The sequence below is a fragment of the Dermacentor variabilis genome, chromosome 2, assembly GCF_050947875.1.
Source record: "Dermacentor variabilis isolate Ectoservices chromosome 2, ASM5094787v1, whole genome shotgun sequence".
Lineage (NCBI taxonomy): Eukaryota > Metazoa > Arthropoda > Arachnida > Ixodida > Ixodidae > Dermacentor > Dermacentor variabilis.
Genome location: NC_134569.1, coordinates 7,275,031 through 7,287,051, shown reverse-complemented (window position 1 = coordinate 7,287,051; position 12,021 = coordinate 7,275,031). Strand labels below are relative to the sequence as shown.

General features: G+C 44.9%; 1 protein-coding gene across 4 annotated transcripts in view; it reads left to right on the top strand.

Annotated features, from left to right (window-relative positions):
- Nucleotides 1-10,463, top strand: part of LOC142571324 (SH2 domain-containing adapter protein D-like) — a 36,259-nt gene extending 25,796 nt beyond the window's left edge. For 3 of the 4 annotated variants that reach the window (XM_075679589.1, XM_075679585.1, XM_075679586.1), the window contains exons 4-5: nucleotides 8,903-8,946; nucleotides 9,236-10,463. In XM_075679589.1, coding sequence (XP_075535704.1) covers nucleotides 8,903-8,946; nucleotides 9,236-9,586 — 395 coding nt within the window. In that variant the 3' untranslated portion in view covers nucleotides 9,587-10,463. The remainder of the gene's footprint in view (nucleotides 1-8,902; nucleotides 8,947-9,235) is intronic. The other variant, XM_075679588.1, reaches the window with a different exon arrangement.
- Nucleotides 10,464-12,021: the final 1,558 nt, after the last annotated feature.

Below are 12,021 nucleotides of genomic sequence, written 5' to 3'. Positions count from 1 at the left end.
GTTTTTTAATGACATTTGTCGGTGCGAGAGCCGTGTGGTCTGCATCCTGGGAGAGCGAAGCTTAGTGCCCGCGGAGCATTGGCAGGCCTGAAGCGAGTGAGTACTGAAGCCTTGGGGGTTGTCCGAGTCTCCTATATAACTAGCTTCTTCCATCTCTTTGATGAAGTCATGACTCTGGGAGCCGGGTGGCCGCAGGCCACGGGTGCTGCTACAGGCTGTCTGGTATTGTGGCCTGTCACTGGGCGCTCTGACACCATCTGGGACAGTGAGCACCATCAACTCGGATGCTGTGTGCACTGAGTGGGGTAGGACCACCTCACAGAGCTGACATCTCCACGCGGCTGCCTGTTTTTCACCCATTTTGTGGTGCTTTTAGATGCCGGTTGTCAGGGTAGCAACTCTTTAAGCCTAAGGCTGTAGGAAGCTGCCTGTTGCACGTGGAGGGACACAACAGGGTAGATTGTGGCGTTGAGGTGTCGCACTTTGATCCCTCATTCTAGTTAGCCTCGCACGAATTTAAATTACTCATTCAACTCAAGAAAGCAAGCTTTGTTCACGTGAACTAAGCATCTAAGTAGCCGTCCGATTTTTTGCTAGCCGAGTTAAACATCGTACCACGTGGGCGACATGAATGCAGAATTCCTCTCCTTTGCACTACTTTAGTGTTTGTCGAATGCATTGAGTCCACGCAGCGGGAGCGGAGTCACCCTCGAGTTGCTGTCACCTGCACATTGTCTACGCTGCTGCCCGAACTGACCGCAGGCAAGGAAGATGCCTGTGGCCAGTTTGGTGCAGCGACTTCGGCGGCCGTCTGTGTCTGGCTCGCAAACCACAGCGGCTGAGAAAAGAGCTGGAAGTCACCAATGGCTACTGCTGCTCTTGCCAGCAGGGCGCTTCGGTGCAAGCGATGCTTGCTCTTGCCAACTACTACTTCGCTGTTTCCTACGATCTTGGCCTGGAGTAGTGCCGTCGAGTCTGCAGAGGTGCTGCTGGGATTAATGAATGCCAGCGGTATACCTCAGAGACATTGTCGGCACGCATGTTATGGTCATTAAAACTTATTTTCGGGTGAGATGGTGCATACTTGATTTGAAAATTATAACAGCGCTAACACATGCAACCACAAAGGAACGAAAGGAAAAAAATTGTCTCGCCTTTGTTCCTTTGTGGTTGCATGTGTTAGCACTGTTATAATATTCAAATCATGTTATGGTCAGCATGTGGACATTTCCTCGGTGTGGCCACTGCTGCATGTACTACCTCTTTTTTGCAAAGCATGCATTGATGTTAGACAGTGTGACATGTTTCGCCGGAGTATGTAGTGATTTAAGGTAGGGGGGGGATGTGGGGATGCTAGACTGATGTTTTCCCCATATGGCTCCTACATCTCCTGTAATTCGGCTTCTCCCTGTAGGTAAGCACCGGTGGTGGTCAGTGTGGTTGCAGCACATTACGAGAGATGGCGAGAGTGTTGCAGTGCTAACGCCACCTAACAGCAGGGTTAGTCAGGCGTGACAGGGAGTAGGCTCTTCCTCTTTGGTTCGGGGTCAGCAGGCAGCGCGGGCGATCTGTGCGTGCACCAATCCATGCTTCTGCGAGACCGTCTCGAGAGGCCTAGAAGCAGGACACCAGAATGGACGAACACGGTCGTTCGAATGTGCCACCGTCCACATGATCGTACACGTGAACAACCAGGCATTGGTGTTCAGCATGGAGCGAGCATATTTGCTTAATATCCAGTCATGGCGAGTCGGACTTCCACGATTTGTCACGTACCCATTGGTATGTTCTGTGGATAGCAACTTGTCTAGCAGGCATTAGTGTACGAAAGGTGCAATAAGTGCCCTTGTGATTGTTTGCACTACCATGTTGCTGTTCCTTTGTCCCAAAAGCACATGCAAGACCCCCACAAACTGGATACGTTTGGAAGTTGGAAGTTTATTTCATTGTCAATTCAAGCATACATATCTTTTCCAGTGGTTTAGCGGGAAGCGGTGGCAAAAAGGCAACTGAATGCTTGACAGTGCACTAATCCCTGCCCAGGCCATGATATTGCACAGCACTCAGCATGTCTCTCTATGTAATACGTAAATGCAGGGAAAGATAAAACAAAAATATTGCAGGACACTCAGCCTGGTGCTTTAATATAAAGAAAGAAAAGGAAGAAGCCACGGCTTAGTTTATTTTTATTGTTTTTAACAAGTGAACTGAACTAGATGAAGGTATGAAGAGCTTATCCAAAACAAATTTTCACAGCTGAATTTTAGTGCACAATACATTTAAAAAATAGAAGTATACAAAGCAGGCAAGTCTTACACAAAAGAGAAAAGAACAAACATGTCATGTTTGATGCATGAGTAGATAAGCGTGTATCCTTTTTTTGAAAATTGCTGCTTACCAGCTTTCATTCACTGTGCTCATGGCCATCCTGTGAGAGCTCAGGAACAAAGGATAAGGTGTATTGGTCTTTGCCTGCCATAGTTGGTCCGAATCTTTTCACTGTAATAGGTAGTTTTTCTAAAAGTATATGTGCGTGTCTTCCAGGAGTAAGTATCCTTAAATGTATCTGTGTTAGATTGAATTTCATTGTAGATGACCGTTGCTAGTTTTTTACTAAATATATTTTCAAATTTTAGGATGCTGTGCTTGTGGAAAAGTGGAACAGAAGGCATTTGACACAGAACATTTTCGATTATATGTAACATTCTTTTTTGCAGCCTGTGAATACTATGTTTATTTTTGTTGTTCAGCCCCAGATTAATAGGCAGTAACGTATAAGTGCATAAACTAAAGTGTAATGAAGATGCTTTGTCACCCGGGGGGGCAATAAGCATACAATTTTTCCAGTTATGCTGATGGGCCTGCGATATGTAGGTGTGAAGTTTATCAGTGTGATTAGACCAACTCAATGTTTCATGACAGATAATGCCTAGGAACTTTTGAGTCTGAATGTGCTCAATCAAAGCTCCTCGAAATTTGAGCTGCGTATTGGGGAGAATACAATGGTTTTGTGGTCGAAAAATAATGTACTTTTTTTTCTTAGTGTTTAATTCTAACTTATTTGTTCTCAGCTATAAAGACAAATTGTTAAGCCATAAGTTCGCTTCTTTTTCTATACTACACATATCTTGACTGGAAAAAAAAAGACAGTGTCATCTGCATATAATATAATATCTGGTATTAGAGGTACATTTTCAATGTCATTTATATAAAATAAGAATAGAAGTGGCCCAAGCATAGACCCATGTGGGACGCTGTAATTTATCTTGCCCATTTGTGACTTCAAGTGCTGCATATCTGTATACCATTAGCCTAGCCAGAGGGTGGTTGAGGGTGTCTAACCCCCCCCCCCCTCCCAATTTTCTGATTAATCCCTCCCACGACCTCTTCCCCCTTTCCCAAGGAACAGAAAGTTTAGGAGGGAGGCTCCAAAAGGGCAACATGGATGAAGGGGAAAGGGGAAGGGATGTGAACGCAAGGCGAGGGCTAGTGGCAGTCTGAAGGGGTAGGAGAAGGTTATGTCACCGTACCTAGAACTTCCGTTTATCCAGTTTCCTGCAACCACTTTTCTGTCTAGAGTAGTAGCGTTTCCTTGCCTTCTCACGTCACCTTTTCCATATCTCCTCACCCTCCTTCCTTGTATGGGAAACACGAGCGAAGAGTGGCAAGGCTGTTATTCACTTATTTCACTACTGCATCAGTTCTATATTCTCTGCCTCCTTGCCATCCTCCTCTCTACCATTCTATCTAGCTTCCTTCTGGACGTGGGTATAGCAGAAACATAAGCGCTGCAATTTCTGCAGTGGTTTTTACGGGCGGTCACGGATAATTACAGATGTCAAGAGGCTAATGTGGCGATCGATGCCCAGGGAGCTCCAGAGGGCATTGTGCACATTTGACTGGTTTAAAGGTCCAAACAAGTTTCTAGCGTTCTCTTACTTCTCTGCCACACTCCTTCCATGTATGCACGCTCTGAACCACCCCCGATGTAAGGAAACGTTTTACAAATTGCTGATTTGTGCACGGCAAAATATATCAAGGATAGGCGTGCTGGGCCAGGGAAGCTAAAAAACCACCACAACAAACAAGTGGGAGGGCAGGTAGGAGGACGGCCTCGAAGTTCACACAGAAACAGAAACATGGGAATGTTAGCAGCTGCCACACCGTTCAACCAACTGGTGAATGTTGAAGAGTGTGACAGTGACTAACAGGAAAGAAGGGGAGTGGAGTGGTGGATACGAGGTGGGGAGGGCGGCATGTACATAAGAGCCGTCAAGAATGAAGTTGGCGGATAATTGTGGGCATAAGGGGAGCGTCTCATCACTGCCCAATCGCTCAACACCAGACAGCCGTGGCCATTCACCTAGCTGAGGCTCACCTACCACATCATTGCACGTGCTGCCTGCTGCGGAGAGCCCATCCTAACTAAACATCTTGGCAATTTTCAGAATAGACGGGTATCAGGAGACACAAAGCTTTCAAATCTCTTGGAGCTACTGGCCCTTATTTTACGGCGAACAACAGATGCCGTAATTTTCACAAAGGTTTCCAAACAGGAAGCAGCCACTGCATCGAACTGTTTGCCTCATCAGTTTCAGAGTGTGATCAAATAACAATATGTGTCATGTGATGACTGCAGAACCACGATCAAGTTAGTCCTAAACATCTCTTCGAACAAGTCGGACAGCAGGTCATCAAAAGTCAGTGAAACCTGCATCTTATGATGCTATCGATGTTCTAGAGCAAAGCTACGTTCCCTTATTTTAAAATCTAGAATAACATAGAATGCCCACAATGCCGAAAGCGCGATTGAGTGATATAAAACTTGCCAAATAGTGCCTGCCCTCTCCCATATGTAGCCGTGTCCGTACCACTCACTAGAAAGTCTGGCTGGAAAACAATGGTGATCTCCACTGTTACCTGGGTTGCAACAAGTCTGGCCTGCAAATGAAAAGACACATGATAGTGCGCTGTCTTGTTTGTGTATGGCTCCATTTTTAGCGCTGTGCGTTTTTCTAAGTCATGTACCAGTCAGGTCATTGACATACATTATATAAAGGCCTCAATTCGTAAATGAAATTGTAGTTTCTTTTAATATAATCATTTTTAAATATAGCGTAAGCATTACAGCTTAATTTGATGTGAAGTGGCTGCAGAATGTGCATCCTCGTTGTTAAAGCATTCTTTTGCGGGGTCTGCTAAGAGTTTCTCTTTGCGTGGTGTACAACCTGTCTCTCTCTCTCTTTCTATATAGAAGGCTAAAAAGCTTTCTACTGGAACTTCAGCCTTGTTCTGAAAGGACATGTCCCCATTTTCTTCAATACATGACCGCGGGGTAGAAAGCTTTTTAGCTCTTTTGGAGTTTTATCTTGGGGCAACATTCATTTCTTTTGAAGATGAGCTAGGTCATGTGTGGCGCCTGTGTTATGCAACATTTTTTTTTGCGAACATAGACCACGACTTGGAAACTGCTTTGTTAAAGGACAAGTTTTTACAGATCTTTAGGTATGTAGATTACTTTTTGATTGTTTTGAATAAACAGGACTATTAAGCAGGACTGTTAAGGACGTATTAGACACTTTTAAAGTGCTTGGACGAGGGCTCAAGTTTACCCATGAGCTTTCTACTTTTGACAAGCTGCAATTTTTAGGCCTTCATCTCACCCTTCATGAAGACCACGTTTGTTGGATGTACCACCCCCGTGCACAGGAAGAATTTTTGCCATTTCATTCTGCCCATTCGAAAACAGTAAAGCGAGCTATTGTCAGTACTAGCTTATAGTTGGCTCTAACTACTTCTTGCCCCCATGTCATTCAGCAAAGCTTTAATGTGCAGGAGTTTAGGCTTGGCTCGGCAGGCTTCCCTGCTTCTTTGTTAGTTTCGGTGAACGAAGCTTTGTTTAAGAAATTTTGGTGTCAGCCTACCAGTGCTTCAGGAGAATGAGAAAAGAAACGAAAAACGCATCCTGTTGTCATTCTGTATATACGCAAAGTTGCTCATTCGTTAAAGAATGTAGCTTCTAGATACGATGTACTAGTAATGTTTTTGGCTCCTGGGAGAATTTCTTGCATTTGTGTGTGCCTGTCTTCCGTAAAAAGGGCTGAGTGTGTAAAAAACCACGTAGTTCCTTTTTTTTTTGAAGAAATGTTCTGCTGGCGTCGTGCATAAGATTCCTTTAGACTGCGGCAAGGTATACATCAGCCAAACTGGGCGTTGTATAAATGACTGCCTGCGAGAGTATGCTCCATCAATCAGGAATGGGACTGTCTCGCATTTGCAGTATCACTGCAAAGTGTGGACCTGTGAACCTTTGCTGGAAAACACATGCATATTAGGAAAAAGTAAGGATACGGTGGCACGGGAACTAGCAAAGGCAATGTATATCAGAAAGTTTGGTGACCAGTGTATCAGCGTTCTGTCGGTCTCTTCACGAGAAAGAGTTTAGTTTCCTGGTTGATAGGATGTGGTTAGGTTTGGTTTCTATCTCATGTTACCTCACCTGTGTATGTTCCTGTTCGCATGCCTGAGTGCATATAAGTGAAGCATCAGGGAAAATAAAAATAAGTTGCAAGTGTGCGCCTGTCTGTGTCTTTTATTCTGTTGTCCATGTCTTATTTTTTGCGCCTAAAACCATTTCTAAAAACTGCCTCTAAAGGTTGTGCCTTAATGACAAATGGCTGAGTAAACACAAGGAACAGCGCTAAATTGTGTGGCAAGAGCTTTCATTGCTGTATTCTGCTGTGCTGGAGTTCCCGTCAAGCAGATGCAAAATATGTTCATTGCACAGTGATGCTTTGTTGTCCCTTGAACATAGCAGTACCCACTGTTAGCATAAGGCTTTCAGCATCAGTGTGACAAGTGTCCGAGGTAAACATAAAATGGGCCACATGTTCACGTATAGTTTAAGCCTGTAAGCTGTGTTCAGCAATATCCTAGTGAATAACTGCAAGTCTGCGAAAAAGAATATTTTGTTCAACAGGAAACCTAACCAGAGGCATTTGATACACATTAAAAAAGCACAACACTGATTTCCATTGTGCACTCTATGAATACTTTTTTTTTGTGCATCAAAGAAGGCAAACAAAGAGACGTCAGCTAATGGCAAGAAGGAGTGATGCAAACATCAAAAGCAATTCCGCATGGACACCCACCAGGTCGGGAAATGGTGATTGACATTGCAAGTCAATGAAAGTGAGAACCTGTATTACTTGAATTCATCAACCTTGGTTTCTACCCAGTTAGCTCTAAATTTGGCAGCAGGCAGACATCTCACCAAATTTTTAACGCAGCTTGAATTATGCATTGCATGTTACCGTATGCATCCCATAGCAAGCTGGCAAAATTTTAGCACATTTAGTGTCGTAAAATTTGCTGTATGTCCCATAATCGGGAGTAGATGTAAGCATGAAATGGCACCCAGCGAAGCAGATTGTTTGGAGATGGTACTAGCCACAATCTTAAAATGGTTGTAGTGCATGTTCGTAATGGCACACCACACTGCACCGCGCCATACTGTGCACTGGTCTATATGGATGCTGCCCAGCTGGAAGAAAAAAAATGACTGAGGGCAGTATAACAGACCGCAAAAGACGCCAGGAAGACAGAGCGCACTGCCTGGCTAGAAAAAGAATTCATTCGATTCTGTGGTTTTACGTGCCAAAGCCACAATTTTATTATGGAGGACTCCGGATTAATGTTGAAAACAAGGGGACCTTTTAACGTGCCACAAGTGCATGGGGCCTGGGCGTTTTTGCATTTTGCCTCTATCGAAATGCTGCCGCCACGGCTGGGATTTTATCCTGCAACCTCATGCTTAGCAGCGCAACACCATAACTGCTAAGCCACCGTGGCGGGTAGAAATGCCTGAAGGAGACACCACGCAGCGTGGCACCACCTCTTGAGGCGATGTAAAACCCGCACTGTGGGACTTGCAGACCACTGACATTCAGCGCTCAGCACCAAAAAGTGACAAGAAAGTGTATAGCACCCTGTATCTGCCTTTTGACCGTCGCTATTGGAAATGGCCAAACTTCAGCATATTAGAAGTTACAGCTTGAGTGATATTGTGAATAAACATTAAGAAGAACTCGAAAGCAATATTTTTCGTAACTTGTTTGGGCAGTAACTAGTGTATGTAATGCAGTCGTGTGCAAAGGGTTGGGGGTCAGCGACCGCATTTTTTAAGTTTTGTCTGGTTGCCCAGATGATCTCATTTTGTTCTTGCAACTTGCCCGGATGTTCTCATTTGAGTGCCTGGATAACGGCTGTGGCTTTTGGCTCAAGGTCACTTGAAGACCGCCGACAATGGGAGCTAAGAGCATTTCATGCTTAAACATTTATATTAGGATTTTTTTATATTGCAATTGAACCATACAGCAGCCTAGCAACGCTGACTGGTAACAAAATGAAGTATTTTCTGTAGGGTCAATGTGCACAGTGTACGCATGGTCTCATTTTTGCGTGCAAGTGGTCAGACCAAGACGCCCTCGCACAGCGGTGCACCTGCATCACGGTGCTTAGCAAGTCTAGTCGGGACTAGTTTTCCAAGCAGGCCACATCAGTCACAACAAAGCATCTGAAAGCGTCACTAAGATGCAAAAATAGCTTGTCAGTCATCCCAAGTTTGATGCTGCTTCTGTGCTTTGTCTAAAGGTAAATCATCATTATTAATGCACATATTTGTCCCCCAAAAGCTGTGTGCTGATAGCAAACATTTTAAAAAAGTGTGTGCTGTTCTACCCTCTCTCAGCCTTTGTCATGTTTGCGGAATCTTCACTGATTTTAATGTTCACAGGTAGTCAGGTATGGTTTATCCATATTGGCCCCCTTACTCTTAGTTGCTGTGATAAACTAAGAATAACTGAACAACCACATCATTGTCTCAAACACTTTCTGCTCCCAGGTGCTACCCTGAGCCGTCCACTGCCTCCGGTGCCGCCCGTACAGGTGAGCCTATATGCTGGGGCTTGTCTCTTTTGCTTGGTGTTATCGTAGGAGCCACATCTATATTTTTCATGTCATAGTAGTACAAGTGAAATGTGCTTGTACTCTCTATTCGCAAAAATGACTGTGGTGCCATTAGTTGGATGCTCCCTTGCCAGAAGGCTAGGTTTGCAATTATATAAAGTGTCTGTGAAAGCTCAGTTTAAAGCTAGGGGAGATACGTGCAGCTGTCAGCAGCCACGCATCAAAGACATTGTTTTGCCAGTACACAACTGCACCATCGCCTATGCAGCAGCAGGAGGATCCTGGTGGGGACCCACCGTGGCTGGTACATGTGGAGCGTGCCGATGCCGAGCGCCTCCTGTCGGGTGCCCGTGATGGCAGCTTTGTGGTGCGACCAAGCCGTGGGGAGGCACCGTTTGCCCTCAGCCTGCGCTTTGGTGGTCGGCCGTTTCATCTGCGGGTGCGGCGGCGTGCCGATGGGCGCCTGGCGCTGGGCAGTGAGAAGCCGCGCGAGCGCAGCTTCGACTCGCTCGTGCAGCTTGTGGAGCACCACTGTCGTGAACCCATCCTGCTGACATCACGAGGCCGCCCTGCAGGCCGCACCACGCTTGCCCCACCTTCGCTCACCTGTCGGTCTTGATAGCCATGCGATTCAGTGTCTGACCTGTTGGAGCCAGAGCTAGTGTATGTCCATCACTCGCCGTCTCACTTGTTCACTGCCTTTACAGCTGCATACAATGTACATACTACACCATAAGTGCAGTGAACGCCTCGGGCCAGGCGCTTGCAGTAAGCAGTTTGATGAGGGAGCTGCTCGGTGCTGGCCACGATGGCACTCAAAAGTCTGAGATGCTAGTTTGTCCAGTGCAGAATAACCACTGCTGCATTTCACATAAGAGTCAATCCACTAACATTCCTTGGACGGAAGATCGCAGCTTCAGAAGTGGGCTAGATTTTTGTCACACTTTAACGCCCACCAGCCAGCATGGTTGTCCTGTGCCAAGATTTGCTGCTCAGACATGCAAGCACTACTGCCAACAGTCTGCTGTGCCAAGTACTTCATTTGTCTTTGCTGTGGCTGGTATCATCGGTGCCCTACCTTCGGCTTTAGCATTTTTGTGTGGCTGTAAAAAGGGGTGCTTTTTATTTTTGTTTATTAGTTTCGTTTGTTTGTTTGTTTTTCACTGTTTCCAAGTGGTAATAACACATTTTTTAATTGTGCTAATGACCTCTGTGATTAAGGCAAGTGTAGTATAACAAAAATCTTCCTTCATGGCCCACTGCATTCTGGGACTTGCATCATACTCAGTAGATTGCCTCTCAGTACTCGAATACATAGTGATTGATGACTTAATCCTAAGAAAATCTTGCACATGCTTAGAAAAGACACCCTGTGGTGCTGTAAACAAGTGGCCCAACAGAATGTGTTGAAGAAGGTACTGCAGTGTTATAATTGCTGAAGTGCTCATGTATTATGCCTACTTATGAAGAATAATAAAAGTGTGTTGCCCTTCTTGCATAGATTTTTTTATTCTAGTAGCAATTATATGCATGCTCCAGGTGCATTTCTGCTGTCGCCGTGAGGTTCCATATAAAGTCCAAGGGTGATAAAATTGTCGCCATACGCTGTATGTGCGAGTGAAAGCATGCGAGGTTGAGCCAATGAACACGACTCAATTGCTCGAGCGCGAGAGCAAGGCGGGCCGGAAGTACACCCTCTCCTTTCGCGTGCCCGAGGGAAAGGGGAAGGTATGGCGGCCGTGCAGCCGCCATATCTTCAAAGTGATCTGCAACATGGCCAAAGTGCACGCCTGCGTGGGCCTCATCTTCGAAGCAATCGGCGATGTTTGCAGAGTGTGCTAGTGCCGGTAGCTTCGTGTGCCCTGTGTTTTTGATGTTTCATTCACGTTGAAGCAAGAGATGCGCCAAGGTCAATTACTCGCTGCTGCTGCCGCGATTCCTCATTCCAGCATTTTGACTGTTGAGTTTCCACTCTCATCGAGCAAGATGTGTTCATGTTTACCTGTGCACGTGTGACATTGTGCTTGTTAATTTAGTTAAAACACGTTGGTGGGCTAGATGGCTTGAATCCGTGATAGAATGTTTAAGCATGACAGAACGAGGACGTAGAAAGAAACACGCACACTGAGACAGCACTGTGTCTGTGTATCTGTTACTTTCTACGACCTCATTCAGTCTTGCTTACACATTCTATCATTGTTAATTTAGCTAGTAAGCAAATCTTTACAAGTTTATACGGCTGATAAAACAACTATCCTTACTTTGTATAGCTATCTACTAATTTGCTATCGCAATCGTTGCTTTGCCTTTCGGGCAACATTGCAACTTTTTTTTAAATAGATGTTTTACACTACTGCATTGTGTACTATGCCTGGTTGTAGCTTTGTACATTTTGTGTGAATTGGTTTGTGGAGTTAGCATGGCACTTTAGTGTGTGCCATGGCTTTAGCAAGATTGAAATGTTGTTATGCCTCCGTGACAACAACCTAGGTGCTGCAGCAAATGAAAACTTCATTGTGGAAGGGGACTACATATGCAAACAAAAACAAATTTTTGCACATGCATTTTCATGAGTCTGTGTGCTGATTCTGGCAAGAGATGCAACACAGAATTTGCAAACTTTAAAATTATTTTCAGTCACTGTGGCCATTTTGCATGTGAAATTGTAGAAGCTTATAATATGCTTCACATAACTTTATGTATAATGCCAGTCTGCAGCATCGCAATAGCAAGCAGTGAAGTTACTATTTTTGGTTTTATCTTCCTGTGAGATATCTTGATGCACACGAGATACATGCAAGTGCGTGTATACTGCTTTTTCTTTCTTGTATGCACATATAAGTGCCATAATGTAGTTAGATTGGTTTAGATCTAATGTTAGATCTAACGTAGTTAGATTAGCTTGTTAGTAGAGCGTATCATGGTCGTGCTCCCATCACAAGAGCAATGGCTGCTTTCATTTCTCAGGCGGAAAAGAACATTAAGTTATGGGGTTTTACGTGCCAAAACCACTTTCTGGTTATGAGGCATGCCATAGTGGGGGACTACAGAAAC